This window comes from Aedes albopictus, chromosome 1 (genome assembly GCF_035046485.1).
Source record: "Aedes albopictus strain Foshan chromosome 1, AalbF5, whole genome shotgun sequence".
Classification (NCBI taxonomy): Eukaryota; Metazoa; Arthropoda; class Insecta; order Diptera; family Culicidae; genus Aedes; species Aedes albopictus.
Window position 1 is genome coordinate 136,142,845 of NC_085136.1, and position 18,885 is coordinate 136,161,729.

The 18,885-nt window shown below is 45.0% G+C and overlaps 1 protein-coding gene across 1 annotated transcript; it reads left to right on the forward strand.

The window, feature by feature from the left end:
* The first annotated feature begins 11,742 nt into the window (after window positions 1-11,742).
* On the forward strand, window positions 11,743-18,418 carry LOC109416846 (uncharacterized). Its single transcript, XM_062860881.1, has 5 exons — window positions 11,743-11,957; window positions 12,018-12,097; window positions 12,154-12,996; window positions 13,377-15,445; window positions 15,647-18,418. The coding sequence occupies exons 3-5, from the start codon at window positions 12,234-12,236 to the stop codon at window positions 18,416-18,418; spliced, it is 5,604 nt and encodes a 1,867-aa protein (XP_062716865.1). The 5' UTR covers window positions 11,743-11,957; window positions 12,018-12,097; window positions 12,154-12,233.
* Window positions 18,419-18,885: the final 467 nt, after the last annotated feature.

Sequence of the window (18,885 nt, forward strand, 5' to 3'; positions counted from 1 at the left end):
CTATCTCGGTAGGCACGCACTCTTCGGTATCCGGGAAATAGAGTAGCACTGCATACTCAGAGTGAGGGATAGAGCTCTAAACCGTTAAAAGAAGTGGTAATTTTCATTGCATAGTGTCGTTTGAAAGAGTGCGAGGAAATAATGCTGCATCAACGGGATGAATGACCCATAAAAGGTTAAAATAAAAATTAAAAACAATGCTGCATCATAGAATTTCTACCATAAGCTTAATCCGCAAAGATTTCTTCTTCTTCTTCTTCTTCTGCTTGGCGTAACGTACCAAATGAGACAAAGTCTGCTTCTCAGCTTAGTGCTCCACACACTATGATTTTTTCGCTGAATCTCGGCAAACTGATTGCCGAGATTGGCACCGCTGAGTGCTCGGCAATCATCTCGGCAAAAAATAGATTTGCCGGGAACCTCGGCAATCACAAAAATTGACAGCTGTTAATATTTTGCCGAGATTTTCAGCAAATATATTTGCTGAATTCTCGGCAAACAAAATTTCCAGTGGGAATAAATTTGCTGAATCTCGGCATTTTTTTTTTGTTTATTTTTCAGTAAATAAAGAGTATTTTTAGCTCATAAAGAAACACAGTAGAGAAGTTTTATCCTCGTATATGTATTTTACATTTTTTTTCCAAGGGAATGCTTTTCAAAATAATCAATTGGTTGCTCGTGGTTTCATTCTCTTCCATAAGCAAACACACAAAAACTCCCAGCTGCAACTCCCAAATCGAACAGCTCCTCGAAGGGCAGCAGCAAAAAGGTCCTAAAATAGATTGAGGGGATATGAAATTCAATAGCAATAAGTTGATTACTGAAAGTTCTTACATTCTTACAAATTTTCACTTCGTTTGAAAGATCACTACTTCATTTATTGTTCATGTAGCACCTTCAGCGCCACGTAACACTGTTTTGTTTTTTTTTCCTGGAAGGCTGCAAAACTGACAGTTGTCTTGCTGAAATTCGGTAATCTCGTTTGCTGATTTCAGTAAAATCTGTGTTTGCCGAAAGGTTCAGCAAAAATGCTGTCAGTTTTCGTAGTTTTCAAGCAACTTGCTGATATTTCGGTAAAACGTTTTGGACAATCTCGGCAAAAGCTAATTATTTGCTGAAGTATCAGCAAAATCTTGAGTTGCCGATTGAAATCAGCATTTTTTTCTGCCGAGCTCAAGAATCATTTTTAAGTGTGCATGAGCACTTCCCACAGTTATAAACTAAAAGCTTCCGCTGCCAATGACCATATTCTTCAACAAAAGCTAATGCCAGGACTACTCTTTCCTCGACCCACTAAACAATATTCCCATGGTCACCAAACCCTTCGTCTCTCTCAAACCACCAAGATCCAGAGAAGGCTTCAGAGAGAGGCTAGTGAACATCACACCCTCAAGGTTAGCTGCGTAGCCTGCAGCAACGAACATCGATGACTCGCTATGGGGAGTCCACCAAGGTAGCATGCTGACGCTTAGCGGGTTTCCCGAGTGGTCTTTATCACTGCCTTTGTCCTTGGAAGGCAGGCAAGGCCGACACAACGTCTGCTTCCAACTGCACAGCAACATGACTTGTGTCCTGGTTCCAGACACCTGAAACAAACCTCCGGTGGCTCGTGGAACACCAGCCTACCTCAATCCTTCCTACTTTAACGGTCTTCTTTAGGTCTGCCACCGGTAGGTGAACCAAAGCTACCTGTATCTCTGCCGGCCCCTAATGAACCCTTACGGCTGCGGCGGCCACCTGAACCTCACACTGTTGCCGCAGCGCCGTTACGAGTTCTTCCACTTCGAGGACCTCGTCTAGGTTTTTCACCTTCAGAGTCGCCTCTTGTGTGAGAGTCCTCACCTCAAACTCTTCTCCAAGGCTCTATTCCGTCAAAACTTTATAGGCGGTGCCATTGCGCTCCTTATCGCGCTTCAGCTCCAGGATTATCTCGCCCGTACGAGTTCGTCTGATACTGCACACGTTGGTATCCAGATCCACGAGCCTGGCGTCGCTTCGCATCGCCTTTAAGACGCCCGAGTATTTTAACTGTTCGGCCTTGATGACGAGCGCATCGCTTTTCTCGCGCTAGGCGCCTACTTTTCTACTCCTTTGTTTGGCGCCCTTGCTTCCTCAACCTGCGTGTTGGCGTGCAGATGCGACTGGCAACCCTATGCAATCCATGGGAAGAATCTCTAGAGTTATTGATGAAGGCAAAGCGATATTGCAAAAATAGTGCTTGAAGCAATATTGTAGTTTTTAGTATTTTAAAAGTTCTGCGGGGTTTGAAACCAGAAAAGTTAGGGCGGCGAATCACTGAAGATTGTAAGTAGTATAATGAACATGAAGTGTGAAATGGTATTTAATAAAGAATTTGTAGTTTAAGCTGATCGTAATAAAACACGTGTTTGATCTGCTCTAAATAAGACTGCCGACGCCGCAAAAAACTTAAAAATCTTCAACTTCCAATCGCAGTTGCTGCAAGCTGAAGAAAATGCCACATAAGAAGAAGACCAAGACTGTACCGAAAGAACCTTCACTTTCTCCGAACATAACGCCATCTGAAATGATGAAGATACAGTTGGACCATAGACAGAGGGAGATTTGTCATTAAGGTGAAAGCAATTTCAGACCGTGATGCTGCGGAGCTGGACTTAGAACAAAAACGTTATTGCTTGTTACGTTCACAAATGATGTCTGATAACCGAGATACCCAAGGGAAGCGTTGGACCAGACTCGCCTGGACGTGGCTAGTGATCCTCAAGATGATCGTAGCAGCCAAAATAGTGTTCCTTCTTCATTCAAGTACAATTCGTCTGTTGAAAAAGTAGAAATCCCAGTAGAGGTAGTGTGCTCACACACCAACAAATATGTGCCCGTCAAGTTATATCATCCGACCTGCCAATATTTACAGGCGACCCAGAAGATTGGCCTGGGTTCTACAGCCAATATAATAATACTACGTTGGCATGCGGTTACAGTGATGCAGAAAATTTGGTGAGGCTCCAGAGATGTATCAAAAGCAAAGCATTGGAATATGAACGTAGTACATAGGTTGCTTCTTCCCGAGCTGGTACCTAAAGTCATTGAAACATTAGAAATGTAACACGGACGACCTACAGTGTTGATCAATTCTTTGATAAAAAAGATTCAGTCCATTCCACCACCAGAGATGGAGAGCTTGGAAACAATAATCGATTACGGAATGGCAATTCAAAATCTGTTTGATCATCTCACTGCGTTGAATCAAACCACACATCTACGAAATCCGAAACTTTTGCTGGAGCTGGAAGCAAAACTTCCCGCACAAATGCACTTAGAAGGGATATGTAACAGACGAGAACGTGGATCAACATCACTAAAAACTTTGCATGAGTTCATGAGCGAAGTGGTACAGACAGCTTGCGAGGTAACATTTGTGGACCAAAGCCGCAGAGCAGTCGAAAACGAAGCGATGGATACGACTCTGGCGAAACCGCAGTAACGAATTCAGAGTCGGAAAACAATAACAATTGTTTTGTGTGTCGAGCTCCGAACCATCGCGTGAAAGATTGCGATGTGTTTCAATCATAAGAAGTATGTCATCGTTGCAACGCGTTGGAGGCTGGTAGGAGAGCTTAAGCTGTGTAGATGCTGTCTTAATCGCCATGCCACTAGAGTATGTGCGAGAGCGTACGAATGTGGGATAGATAGATGCCAGCTACTACATCACCCATTGTTGCATCAAAACAGAATTCGATAGGGTAACCAGTAAGATGCGCTTAACCTTCGTCGTGCATTAGGGTAATTATGACCCCTAGTGCACTACGTCAACTAGGTGAGCGCAAGCTAATGCACGAAGAAGGTTAGAGTAAGGTGGGGCAAAAGTTCGACCCTAGTTGAAAATTCAACTTTTTTCAAAAAATCTAAACAGATAAAAATAAATGAATACCGTGTGGTGATTCTACCATCCATGAGCTAAAATTTTGCTGAACAAAGTTACGCCAAATGTCTTATCAATTTTGAGTTACAACACTTTTTGTATGGGTGTGTCTTATTCGAACTTTTACCCCACCAGTGGGGCAAAAGTTCGAATCTAGTGTTTGTGAAATTTCGCTAACCGTAGCACACTATTTTGACACTTTGGTAATAGGAATATCTGAAACCACTTAATATTTGATGTTGGAACTGGAATACACTTTAAAGTTCGATCTGGATTTTACCCAAATCAGGGTTAAATTTAAAACACGAAAAATTAGTAGTTTTCCGCCAAATCCAGATAAAACAACATTTTTTTTCAACTTTGATCGAATTTTCTCACTAATTCCATTATTCTTAGAGGTAATATGTACATTTTGCACAATTTTAGGTTTTTACCTAAAGTTGCCACATGGCTCGAACTTTTGCCCCACAATTCGAACTTTTGCCCCACTATGAGTAAAATATGATTTCCAAATCTTTTTTGCAAAAAGTTATACATGCTAAAGCATCTTCAAAATATTCCTAGTTATGCCCCAAAACAAAATATCGAATTTGATTTTATTACAACTCCATTTCATGCGCTGGAAGGACCATGGCATGTTACAATTTTTTGATCCAAAACCAACATTTTGTTATAACTTTTCGAAATATTGATCAATTTTCATAATTTTTGGAGTGAAAGACTCTTTTTCAAAAAGGCATCGAACAACCTTGACACCCGAAAGAAATAATTTGAATTGAGCTCAAAAACTTCAAAAGAAACTTTTGCCCCACTCGAACTTTTGCCCCACTTTACTCTAAAGAAGTGAATAGTAAAACTTCATATACATAATATGTAGATTTACGGGGGCGGGAATGTTGGCGCGCAGATGCGACTGGCAACCCTATGCAATCCATGGGAAGAATCTCTAAAAAAAGAATGATAGAAGAGTTATTGATGAAGGTAAAGCGATATTGCTAAAATAGTGCTTGAAGGAATCTAGTAGTTTTTAGCATTTTAAAAGTTCTTCGCGGTTTGAAAGCAGAAAAGTTAGTGCAGCAAATCACTGAAGATTGTAAGTAGTATAATGAACATGAAGTGTGCAATGGTATTAAATAAAGAATTTGTAGTTTAAGCTAATCGTAATAAACCCCTTGTTTTCAAAAGGTACATGAATGTTGTTAGTATCCAATCTACGAAGTATACCGTAACTACGCTAACGCTAACGCTAACGTAATAAAACCCATGTTTGATCTGCTCTTAGACCCAGTGCCGACGCCGCAACACTGCGGCTTCATCTTCTTCTTTTTCCGCTCGACCTTCGTCCAAGGAGGGTCCTCCCCTTGGTTCGCCCTACTCTGTGGTTGCTGAGGGCCGACCAACGGTCGCAACCCCTCGTTCCCTTCCATCAGGCCCACCCTTCCCAGCTTTCCAGGACGCCAGGCTGGGGTTCGAATTGCCGGCATGACTGCCAACCTCCGGGGTCCTTGTGTGCACCGCAAGACAGCTCCTCCCCTAACAGCCCGCTTCTGCGAGTGTTTATCACGAGCAGTCGCATCCACCTGCGAAAGCGAAGGCATCCATCTGGGTAGACTTCGTATCGTTTTCTATCACAGGCTCCATCGCTGCTACAGTCGTCACGAGTTTCAGTTGGGCGTGAAGAGTTGGACCCGGACGTGGTGGTTGGCTCTACCCATCTTACGAGGACAAATGAAGTGGTAAGGATCACCCGGGAAGCTGGCAAAGCGCCAACGTGCTACCAGGGGTGGCCACCAACTCCCCAAAGTAAATCATCAATATTCGTTGCTGCATGGCTACTAGCGTGTTTCAAAAAATCGTTTTTGCACCACACCGCTTATTCGATTCGTAGCCAGAATCTAGGCCTTCTCCCAAAAAATGAGCTGATTTGGTTGAAAATTGAGAGTGCACAAGCCCTTCAAAGTTTGTATGGGAATTACTATGGGAAAACGACGTTTTTCATTCAATTGGCCGTAGCATTTCCCCAAGTGTCCTAGAGTGTAAGTTGATCCTTGGTACTCCTAGACTACTCTATCAGCTACAACTTTGCCGAAGACCACATTCAAATCGGACGGCTCATTAATTAGTTATCGATTTTTATCCAGAATGAAAATCTTTGATCATGATGATTACACTATTCGATGGGCATCACTGCAATTTGCCTTGAAACATAGTAGCCATGATTTCTGTGTGCTATCTTTGACGCCATGCGCAGCAATGTTGCCTGCTGGGAAGCTGAACGATCACTGTTAAAGTTTCTGCAGTTGGATAGAAATCGGTAACTAATTAATGAGGCGTCCGATTTGAATGTGGTCTTCGGCGAAGTTGTAGCTGATAGAGTAGTCTAGGAGTACCAAGGATCAACTTACACTCTAGGGCACTTGGGGAAATGCTACGGCCAATTGAATGGAAAACGTCGTTTTCCCATAGTAATTCCCATACAAACTTTGAAGGGCTTGTGCACTCTCATTTTTCAACCAAATCAGCTCATTTTTTGGGAGAAGGCTTAGACTCTGGTTACGAATCGAATAAGCGGTGTGGAGCAAAAACGATTTTTTGAACCACGCTAATGGCTACGCAGCCAACCTTGATGATGCGATGTGCATTAGGCAGCATCCATTTATTACGTAACGCTAAAATCGGAGAGTTGAATAACCTACCGGCTTGACGACGGATTTTCCGGCTGATCATTTTCAAAGGGTTCCTGTCGATTTGGCTGGGTACTTCATCTTCGTTGATATCTCTGATTTGGATTCCATCTGGAATTTGAAATTATATATGGAATCTGGCATACTATCTTTAATCGGGGATCTTATCTGTAATCTAGTATCCCACAAGAAATCTGGAATTTCTCTAGAATCAAAAATCCCATCTCAAATTTGCGACATCATTCAGAATCTGGAATCTTGGAATCTGACACGATAAAGGCTGGGTATGCTATGCAATTCAGATCCCATTGCATTGTGATCCACTAGCCTCTTCTGCCCAGCAACTCCTATCCCTACCTCCTCGTGGTACCGGCCGGAAACTATGAGCAACCTTAGGGAAGATCCGGTAACCAACCCCGGTGGGAACTTTAGTCGTAGGCTGACAGGGAATTTGCTTCGGGAAACCAGAGCTTCTGTTCTCCAAGAGGAGCGGCTCACAACAGCGTCTGATCCCCATGTTAGGGGCGGCTGATCTACGTCCGAGTGCCACGGAAGGAGTGCCAGAAGAACTGGAATGTAGGGGGTTGGTGTTCGGCTGTTCGAGTCCGTATGAAGTTGATCATCAATATTAACTTCTTTTCTCGATCAGCCTAGATAGCTGTGTAGTGTCGGTAGCGATTGTCTCAATTGGCTAAGAATAACACTACGGACCGCTTGTTCCGGTGGTAAGAATCCACCAACAGGTGACCCCTAATTCATGGTGTGATGCGGCTTTATGCTTACCGTGCCTAGGAATTAATGGCTAGGGGGGTCTAATAAAAACCTAACCGCTAACGGAGCCTGTGGAGTACCAGGGCGCCCTCCACAGTATGTAGCCCTTACTGCGCTAACCGGAGCAATGGTGCAGTGGACCTTGTGTTTCTCCGAGACAATCAGTTGTCCTTCTTTTGTCTCACTTGAGGCTAAATAAGGGCGCGATTATGAAGATGTTGTTAATTAGTTTAAATTTTCACCTATGGTTTCGCATTATGCGATTTACACAGTGTATTCTGTGTATCCTCGCCTTTGGCGTTTTCCAATCGATACTGATTTGGTTTTATTGCTGCTGTTCTTTGTTGTGCTGTTGTTGCGAAGAGTTTAATCTTACCTAGTTTGGGTAGTGGCTACGGTTAAGATAGCTCAGATCAATCTTCAGCATAAAAGAACAGCAACGATCAATCTTTGCAGACCAGTGAAGAGAATTGTCAGACATAAGAGGCACAAATCAAGCAACAAAGAAGGTGCGACGATTACTCTTTATCCCTACTGGTGACAGATAATGACATGATCTCGAAATTTTTTGTTGCAGACAAAACGGAAGCTGAATTTGTTGCTTACTTTTCAACTTGTGAATAATCAATTATTACTAACCCAAAGTCGAAACTGTTTGATGATAGAGCTTCACCAGAGTTGCAGTGTTTTCCGACTCGAAGTTACCGTTCGAAAATCGCAATGCAAGGCTTAAAAATCTCTAAACTCGTGGTGAGCGATGTTAATCCCATTATTTTCAAGTTGGGACAAACTTATGTCGCATGGGTTGTTTTGTCGCAACAAATACAGATTGCAACATTGTCATTATTGTTGCGCGATGGTTCAATTTTGATTCACTGTTGCAGACTTATGCAAAATAGTACAGCCCAAGTGGCCTTGGTACAAGAACCTTACTTTCGCAAGGGAAATTTCTATCTAGGAAACCTTGTGAACCCGGTGTTTGCCACTTTCAGTAAACATGAAATGGCAAACTCGCGTGCCATGCCTCGAGCCTGTGTGCTTGTCAACAACGCAATAGTTGCTACACTCATCTCTGAACTAACCACCAGAGATGTATGTGCTATCACAATTGATGTATCTGTTGGAAACCTCAACAGGAAATACGTCTATTGTTCTGTGTATTTACCGCATGATGAACCATCCCCTACGGATGCTTTCAAACAAGTCATCGCATACTGCACTTCAAAAGGCCTTTCGCTAATTGTTGGCAGTGAGGCTAATGCTCACCATATCATCTGGGGCAGCTCAGACATTAACTTGAGAGGCTCCAGTTTGATGGAGTACTTAAGTAGTACAGATCTTGCATTACTTAACATAGGCAACCGCCCAAACTACATGGTATCTGCTAGAGAGGAAGTGTTAGATATAACGCTTTGCTCTAGCAGAATTAGTCACGAGCTGACCAATTGGCATGTGTCAGATGAAGAATCTTTATCTGACCATCGCTACATCTTTTTTGAACATTTTAATGTTACTTCGCAAACATTGCGTTTCAGGAATCCTCGGTCAACAAACTGGGATCTTTATACTGATTTGGTTGCAGCCAAATTTCATGGATATTCACCATCCATTGACACTCCAAGTGATTTAGATGATGCCGTTGATACTACAACGACCTTCATCATGGAAGCTTTTGAAGAAGCATACCCTCTACGGTCTGTGAAGATCACAAGAGGAACCCCTTGGTGGAACTCTGATCTAGCGAAACTCAGGAAACAATGTAGAAAGAGTTGGAACAGACGACGTTCGGTTGGTTCGGAGGCTTTCAGGTCCTCGGTTTACTAGAGGAAACTCCTGTGAACCGCAGTTCAACACACACCTCGTTGTTTCCACTTTTGGTGAATTGGGACAAAGTTGTCCTTGCTCCAAACGATCTTACAATTGCTTGTAATTTTCCATATAGGACATTTTCCACGAAATTCCCTTCCCGGGAAGAGTGGACATCTGGTTATCTGGAGAGAAGTATTTCAGACGGCATCGTATGTTACACTGATGGCTCCCTTCTCAAAGGTCGAGCAGGTGCTGGTGTTTATTCTCGTGAGCTAAGGCTGTATCAGTTTTATTCACTTGGCAGACACTGCACCGTTTTTCAAGCCGAAATCTTTGCTCTTATGTGCGGAGTGCAATCAGCACTTCAGCAGCACGTAATGGGCAAAGTAATATACTTCTGTTCAGATAGCCAGGCTGCTATTAAAGCACTTGCTTCGGCCAACTCCAGGTCGAAGATAGTTATCGCTTGTCGATCTCAAATCGCGGATCTGAATTCAGCAAACGCTGTTCACCTTGTATGGGTACCTGGCCATTCTTCCATCGCTGGAAATGAATTGGCTGATGAGTTAGCTCGCACTGGAGCATCACATGACTTCATTGGCCCTGAGCCAGCTATTCCGGTATCCAAGTGTTGGGTGAAGCTTCAGATTGACACCTGGGCTGCCACTCAGCACAAACAATACTGGAATAGTTTGGAGTCATGTCGTCAAACCAAATTGTATTGTACTGAGCCATCTCCAAGGGTGGCGAAGTATCTTACAAATCTGTCAAAGCAGAATTGCAGCATTCTGGTCAAAGCATTGACTGGCCACTGCTGACTCAGCCATCACATGGCGAATATTCAGCAAGCTGATTCATTTGCCTGTGATAGCTGTGAATCCGATTATGGAACATCGTATCATTTAATATGTAACTGTCCAGTTTTTGTGCAATTGCGTTTCCGAGTACTCGGTAAACACTTATTAAGTGAAACTGACTTTAGAAACCTGAATCTGCAGGACATTCTGCTGTTCTTGACCCGCTGTGGTAAAGAGCTATAGGCTTTCTTTACGCTTTATGCGATATCACAGTGCCCTTTTCAGGGCGCTGTTTGAACCCATTGTGGTACGCTTATGCGATATTACAGTGTCCTTTTCAGGACGCCATTTGAACCCATTGTGGTACGCTTATGCGTGTATGAAGACTCTATTCCGTTACCTGTCCTTTTCCCTGCCCCATCCTTTTTTCCTTCCCTTCTCCCTCAGGTAAATGATGAATAGGCTCGTGCTTATGGCGATGTCACAAATTTCCCAAATGGAGGAGAACGTGCCTCTGGAGCCGACCTACCTGATACCTGCATCTGCATACCCTTCAAGTGGTGTGTCATTCTTGTCTCGAGAGTACACCAGATGCAATGTCTTGGTTCCCTGTAAATAACGTAGAATTCGCTTCAAGCCGGCCCAGTGATCGTCTCCAGGAAAACTCTGAAATTGACTCAAAATACAAATGGATATGGTTATGTCTGGTCTCGAAGCGAGAGCCAGGTATTGCAGGCAGCCCAGTAATTGTTTGAAAGAAGCACTACATTGGTTTTCTGCCTTTTTCCATTTACACCCAATGTCCATAGGAGTGGCTACTGCCTTACAATCACTCATGCCAAATCTTTGAAGGACTTTCTGGATATAGCTTTGTTGTGAAAGCTCGATAGTACCTCTTTCAAAATTTCGAAGGATGTCTAAGCCAAGGAAGTGTTTAGCCTCACCTAAATCCTTTATTTTGAAATGGTTCGACAGCTTTCCCTTCATCCAGTTTATATCTTCCATCCTTTTTCCAAAGATTAGTATGTCGTCTACATAAAGAATGACATACAATTCAAGTTTAGAGTGGCTATATAGGCAGCTATCTCCTTGAAGACTTTTAAACCCTAAACGAGAGAGGACTTTATTGAACTTGTAATTCCATGTTCTCCCTGCTTGTTTAAGACCATATATTCATTTGTTTAATCTGCATAATTTTGAATGTCCTTGTTCGTCAACCGGAAGTTTCATGAAAATTTCCTCAGTTAAGTCTCCGTTCAAAAACGCGGTTGTTACATCCATCTGATGTATCAGTAGGTTCCTTTTACATGCAATTGAGAACATCATTCTGATCGTTGTCATTTTAGCAACTGGGGAGAATGTTTCGTTATAATCCAGACCAGGTCTCTGTGAACAACCTTTGGCAACAAGTCTAGCTTTATGTCGTGGAGAACCTTCACTATCTTTGATATTAAACACCCACATAGAATTAATAGCTTTTCTTCCCTGAGGAAATGACACGAATGCCACAATAATGGTAAAGTGTCGTTAATAAATAGTAATAATAATAATAATAATAATAATAATAATAATAATAATTCCCTGAGGAACCTCGCTAACTAATGTCCACGTGTTGTTTTCAGACAAAGATCGAAGCTCACTATCGACAGCATGCTTCCACTGAGGCCAATCATTGCGTTTCATCAAATCACACAGACTTTGTGGAATTTCCTCCAATTCTGCCGATGCTAGAAAACTAGTTTCGTAATCTGCCAACCACTCGGGACGTTTGATAGTTGTTACCGCAAGTCTATTACACCAGTGCCGAAAGGGTGAAGACCAACAGCGGACAATAGATGACAGCCGTCATCGAGAGCGCTATTGTTACGCTGTCACCGATCGTTGTACATGAGGAAGAAATTGATGTGTCAATGCTGAACGGCATGGTTGTGATTCGGTAGTTAAGAATTTCATCATAAATCGTTTATTTTCAATATATTGCATACTACTCGAATTGTAAGATCCTTGAATTTGTTATCCTAAAATTTGCTCATAGCTAATACTTTGTTCCAATAGAATCTGCCGTTGCAACGCACTATATGCACCGAATTGTTGTAATAAGCTAACCCTATTCGTAAACCAAGAAGCACTAAATTGTGAGTTTAATTTGGTAAATTATTATTTGCATTACTTATACTATGACTATTTGTAGCTTTGAAGCGGAATAAACACAGCTGTCAAATCTTAGTGCGAGGGTTTTCATTACCGCAACAATTCTTCAAAGAATTTAATATGCCCAGATCGAAGGATCCACCACCCCCGCAGGGCGACGAAGTGATCTGTATGACCTGCAACAGGCTCGACGTGACCGGTAACTTCGTCCAATGCGATGCCTGTGATGCTTGGTGCCACTTCACATGTGCCGGAGTTGATGCATCAGTGAGCGAACGCGTGTGGGTGTGTGGCAAATGCCGTGCTGCACCCAGCATATCTGGAAAAAGCGGCTGCACGAGCAAAACCGGTTCATCGTTGGCTCGGGAGCTCGAGCGTCTGAAGCAGCAACAAGAGATTGAGCTGAAACGTGCGAACCTGGTCATGCAAATGAAGTTTCTGGACCAGCAACAGGAACTCTTGAATAAAGCGGTACCAGAAGAGGAAGCCAGGGATAAAATCAGCAACGTTGATCAGGAGGAGCATACGCGGCGAACGCAGGAGTGGGTAAATCAAACCGATGGCGACAAGGAAGAAGGCGCAGTAGGAGGCATCCCTCTACAAGCTGCCTCTCTAGCAGACCACGGTAATCAACCACTTCAATCAGTGCAGCCTGGTGCAGCGAAACAAATTCCTGGAACAACGGACCGGTCACCGGCCCACAACGAGGTAGCAGAGCTACGGGCCCAGCTGGAGATCTGCATGAAGCGTATGGAAGAAGGGTTTCGCATCACGCAACAGACGAAATCCCAACCAGCACCATTGGTACTTCCATCAGCCGTCCAGTCCGTAGGGGATACAGGTACCATTCCCAAATCGTACCCAATCCAAACGGAACAAACAGGTAAGGGGCTGTCCATAAACCACGTGGTCATTTATTTTGGAACTTTTCAACCCCCCCCCCCCCACGTGGTCATTTTTCCATACAAAATTTTTTATATGTCCATACAAAATGGTCATTGGCCGAAACCCCCCCCCCCCCCCCCCCCTCATGACCACGTGGTTTATGGACAGCCCCTAAGCGTCCGGCCATTTCCTATGCTCAAAATAAAAACAGCACTAGTTTTTTCGATATCAGTCCTCCCGCGAATACTACCAGAAATCCTCTTTCTCGTTTTGAGACTCTGCCAATTGGCACTCATTCGAATCCATACGATCGTGTCCCCAATCTGAACCGATCTCAGTCCACACGTCATGAGCTTCCCCCCAACAATCCCCCCAGAGAAAACCAGATTGAGCCACCGCTAGGTCTTACCGCCCAGCAGCTTGTAGCGAGACAGTCATTGGCCAGAGATCTTCCAACATTCAGCGGAGACCCAGCTGAGTGGCCAATCTTCATTTCCAGCTACAATTATACAACGGCAGCATGCGGTTATACGGATGGAGGAAATATGATACGTTTACAGCGTTGTTTGAGAGGAAGTGCACTGGAGAGTGTGAGAAGCCGTCTAGTGATACCGTCTACCGTACCTCAAGTTATCGATGCTTTGCAAATGCGGTACGGGCGCCCGGAGCTTCTTATCAATGCGCTTCTTCAGAAGGTGCGGTCGATCCCGGCGCCTAGAGCCGACCGCCTCGAAGGACTCGTCGACTATGGCACAGCGATACAAGCGTTGTGCGATCATATCGAGGCAGCGAATGAAGTCAGTCATCTGGCGAACCCGACGCTACTGCAGGAACTGGTGGCTAAGCTGCCATCGGATCAGAAGATGATGTGGGCCGGTTATCGACGAGGTGTTGGTCACGTGGACTTGCGCACCTTCTGCAACTACATGCAACAGGTCGTCGAGGATGCCACCAGCGTACTTTCATTTGAAGCGGATGGAAGGCGTCATGCCGGGAAGGAGTACGGACGAGAGAAGACGAAGCAGAAAGGATTTCTCAACTCGCACACCTCGGACCAGGATAGAACGTTCGAAGCACCCGCTTCGAGGTCAACCGACAAAATTGAATGTGGGAACTGCGGAAAAATGGGACACCGCATCCGAGAATGTCGTGAATTCAAGTCGCTCAGCGTGGATAACCGTTGGCGAAAAATACGTTCGTTAGGGATCTGCCAGAACTGCCTGTTTAGGCATGGCCGACGATCGTGCCGAACAAATACACGTTGCGGAATTGACGGTTGTGAATACCGACATCACCCTCTTCTGCACTCGGCTCTACGGCCCTCAACTACGATTGTCACACAGGTAGCGGACAATCATACGCATCGTCGAGTGACATCGAGCATTCTCTTCCGAATCATTCCGGTTACTCTATATGGCGAGAAAGGAATAGTAAATACCTTTGCGTTCTTCGATGAAGGATCGTCTGTCACGATGGTCGAGGAGAACTTGATGGCCAAGTTGGGTATCACCGGGAGTCCAGCGCCACTCTGTCTACGGTGGACGGCCAACACATGTCGCACGGAGAAAAATTCTCAGATCGTGTCGATTACCATATCCGGCGAAGATAAGCAGCAAAGGTACAAACTAGTTGGAGCTCAAACGGTTGAATCTCTCAATTTGCCGCGGCAAAGCTTCCATTACGACAAGGCTGTTAAACGTTTCGAATATCTGAAGAATCTCCCGTTGAGAAGCTACGAGAATGCTACACCCAGGATTCTGATTGGAGTCGACAACCTACAGCTCGCCGTTCCCTTGAAAGTCCGCGAAGGAGATCGATCCGGCCCCGTTGCAGCAAAGACCAGACTTGGATGGTGTGTCTACGGCCAACAGAAGGAAGGAGATAAGGGTGCCTACTGTTTTCATGTCTGTGAATGCACCCCCAACGAGGCACTCCATGAGTCGGTGAAGCGGTTTTTTGCAGTAGAGGAAGCAGGATCTTCAAAACCCATCCTTTCGGTGGAAGACCAGCGAGCCCAGCAGCTTCTGCAGAGTACGACGCGAAGAGTTGGTGAACGATACGAGACAGGACTACTGTGGCGGACGGACTATGTGGAACTGCCGGACAGCTATCCCATGGCGGTCAGTAGGATGAAATGTTTGGAACGGCGTATGGACAAGGATCCGAGTCTGAAACTGAAAATTCTCCAGAAGGTGCAGGAGTATGTGGATAAGGGATACGCCCACGTAGCAACAGAAGACGAGATAGCCAGTGCTGACCCGAGGAGAGTCTGGTTTCTTCCATTGGGAGCTGTCACAAATCCCAAAAAACCGTCTAAAGTGCGCATCATCTGGGACGCAGCAGCAACGGTCGATGGATCGTCGTTAAACAGTCATCTTTTGAAGGGACCAGACCAGCTCACTGCACTCCCCTCGGTACTTTTCCGCTTTCGACAGTTTGGCATAGCGGTAAGTGCCGACATACAAGAGATGTTTCATCAAATATAGATAAAATCAGAAGATAAACATGCTCAAAGATTTCTTTTCCGGTTCGATACTGACCAACCTCCTTCGCAATACGTTATGGACGTAACTACTTTTGGAGCCACTTGTTCACCGGCCTCAGCGCAGTTCGTTAAGAACTTAAACGCCAAAGAACATTCTCATCAGTATCCTCGGGCATCCCAGCGTATAGTCGACAACCATTATGTCGATGACTACTTGGACAGTTTTGAAGATGAGGATGAAGCCAAGCAGATCACAGAGGAAGTTCGTACAGTCCATCGCAACGGCGGATTCAACCTGCGGAACTGGAATTCCAACAGTGGTGCTGTCCTGGAATTTCTCGACGAGCCAGCAGTAACAAGTGACAAGAACATCAATTTAGTCAACAAGGAGCAAACTGAACGGGTTCTGGGGATGCTGTGGGCAACGAAATCCGACGAATTACGGTTCGCCACTCAAATGAGCGAGGAGGTCAACGATCTGATAGAAACCTCTACACGCCCCACGAAACGTCAAGTTCTGCGCTGTGTAATGACGTTTTTTGATCCCCTAGGACTGCTCGCAACGTTCCTCATCCATGGAAAGGTATTAATACAGGAACTGTGGCGAACAGGGATCGACTGGGACGAGAAAATTGGAGACGACCAGTTCAATCGGTGGAGAGACTGGATACGAATGATCCAGTTTATAGATACGATCTGCACTCCGAGATGTTACTTTGATTCGGCAACGAGACAAACCTACGAGGACGCTCAGATACACGTTTTCGTTGACGCGAGTCCTGCTGCATACTGCTGCGTGGTATACATTCGTGTAACAGACCAAGAAGGGTACGGACATTGCTCGTTAGCAGCTGCAAAGGCAAAGGTGGCACCACTGAAGCCCATGTCTATACCTAGACTAGAACTGCAGGGATGTGTCCTCGGTTCAAGAATGCTGAAATTCGTTCAAGAAAACCACTCCATCGCCTTCACAAAACGATTTTTGTGGACGGATAGCACAACAGCTCTTTCGTGGATCAATTCGGATGCAAGCAATTATCGACCCTTTGTGGCTCATCGGGTGGTAGAGATCCAGGATTCTACAAACAGTGATGAATGGAAATACGTGCCGTCCTCATGCAACCCAGCTGACGAGGGGACCAAGTGGGGCAAGGGACCTTACTTTCACTCCGAGAGCCAATGGTTTGTTGGCCCCCAGTTTCTCACATACCCTGAAGAACACTGGCCGAGAACTCCTTCAATATCTGTTCAAGAGAGGGAAGAACTGCGCAAACCAGTGATGAACCATGTGTCCGTAGAACCCCTCATCAAATTCGAAAGGTTTTCAAAATGGGAGAAGCTTCAACGAACCGTGGCATACGTGTTGCGGTTTCTACACAACCTTAAGCCGCATCAAATTAAAGCAGTTGGAGAGTTTCACCAGCAGGAACTACAAGCGGCAGAAGCAGTTATTATTCGACAAGAGCAGTGGACGTCGTTTCCGGAGGAAATGGCGACCCTTACCCAAAGGCAGAAGAATAGTCTACAAACGATTTCGAAGGCAAGCAAGCTGTATCAACTAGTACCGGCGTTGGATGAACAAGGAGTTATGCGCCAAAACGGGCGTATCGGAGCAGCTAAGAATGTGTCGTACAATATGCGGTATCCGGTGATCCATCCAAAGAACGGTGTGGTCACTATGTTAATAGTTGACAAATACCACAGAGCCTACAAGCACGCGAATCCAGAAACGGTTGTCAACGAAATCCGCCAGAACTTCGAAATTCCAAGACTTCGATCGATCGTTCGACGATATGGACGCCATTGTCAGTACTGCAAACTTCGAAAAGCAATACCATCGATCCCTCCAATGGCTCCTCTACCAGCAGCGCGCCTTGCTGCTTATTGTCGACCGTTCAGCTACGTTGGACTGGACAATTTTGGCCCTCTGTTGGTCAAGCAGGGACGGGCAAACGTAAAACGATGGATAGCACTTTTTACTTGCCTTACCGTGCGTGCTGTCCATCTAGAGGTTGTAAGCAGCCTGACGACCTCATCCTGTGTTTCGGCGGTACGAAGATTCATCGGACGACGGGGAGCACCAGTAGAGTTCTATAGCGACAACGGGACGAACTTTCAAGGTGCGGAAAGGCTTCTACGGGGACAAATTGAGCGGGGATTGTCATCGACCTTTACTAGTGCACAAACGAAGTGGCTGTTCATTCCTCCAGGTGCACCGCACATGGGCGGCGCCTGGGAGAGAATGGTGCAGTCTGTGAAAGCTGCCATGGGTGAAGCTTACGGGGACGGGAAGCTTGACGAAGAAGGACTATGGACTCTGGTAGTTGAGGCTGAGAGCATGGTCAATTCCCGGCCGTTGACGTACCTGCCGCTCGACGCCGAAGAGTCGGAGGCATTAACTCCCAATCATTTTCTGCTTGGGAGCTCCAGTGGAATAAAAGAACCAAGCCATGACATACGTGATCAACCACGCGACCTTCAGAGGACGTTTCTCGATATTCAGGACCAACGGAACTCCTTCTGGAAGCGCTGGTTGCGCGAATACCTGCCAGTCATTCGAAGGCAACCGAAGTGGTTCGATGAAGCAGTTAGGGAGATCAAAGAGGGAGACTTGGTTCTGATCACCGAAGATGGGAAACGAAGCGGATGGACCCGAGGTCGGGTCAAAAGCGTTATTCACGGACAAGATGGGAAGATACGTCAAGCAATACTGCGCACTGCTAATGGATATTTGCGAAGACCAGTGACGAAGATAGCCTTGCTAGATGTTGGGAGAATTAGTGCAGTCTTACCCGATGGGAAGATGCACCCGGCGGAGGATGTTACCGCAAGTCTATTACACCAGTGCCGAAAGGGTGAAGACCAACAGCGGACAATAGATGACAGCCGTCATCGAGAGCGCTATTGTTACGCTGTCACCGATCGTTGTACATGAGGAAGAAATTGATGTGTCAATGCTGAACGGCATGGTTGTGATTCGGTAGTCAAGAATTTCATCATAAATCGTTTATTTTCAATATATTGCATACTACTCGAATTGTTAGATCCTTGAATTTGTTATCCTAAAATTTGCTCATAGCTAATACTTTGTTCCAATAGAATCTGCCGTTGCAACGCACTATATGCACCGAATTGTTGTAATAAGCTAACCCTATTCGTAAACCAAGAAGCACTAAATTGTGAGTTTAATTTGGTAAATTATTATTTGCATTACTTATACTATGACTATTTGTAGCTTTGAAGCGGAATAAACACAGCTGTCAAATCTTAGTGCGAGGGTTTTCATTACCGCAACAATAGTCCTTTGTGGCCTTTCTTGGCCAGACTCAGACAGATTGTCATCTTCCCCTGAAACCGCTTCTTCATAGTCTTGATCGCTATCTTCAATACTTTCTTCGTCGT

Excerpts from the sequence above, each read along its gene's own strand:
- LOC109416846 (XM_062860881.1), top strand. The coding sequence starts at position 12,234 with ATGCCCAGATCGAAGGATCCACCACCCCCGCAGGGCGACGAAGTGATC. Across the intron at positions 12,997-13,376 it reads AATCCAAACGGAACAAACAG|AAAACCAGATTGAGCCACCG; the intron begins GTAAGGGGCTGT and ends ATCCCCCCAGAG. Across the intron at positions 15,446-15,646 it reads TTCGACAGTTTGGCATAGCG|TATCCTCGGGCATCCCAGCG; the intron begins GTAAGTGCCGAC and ends CATTCTCATCAG.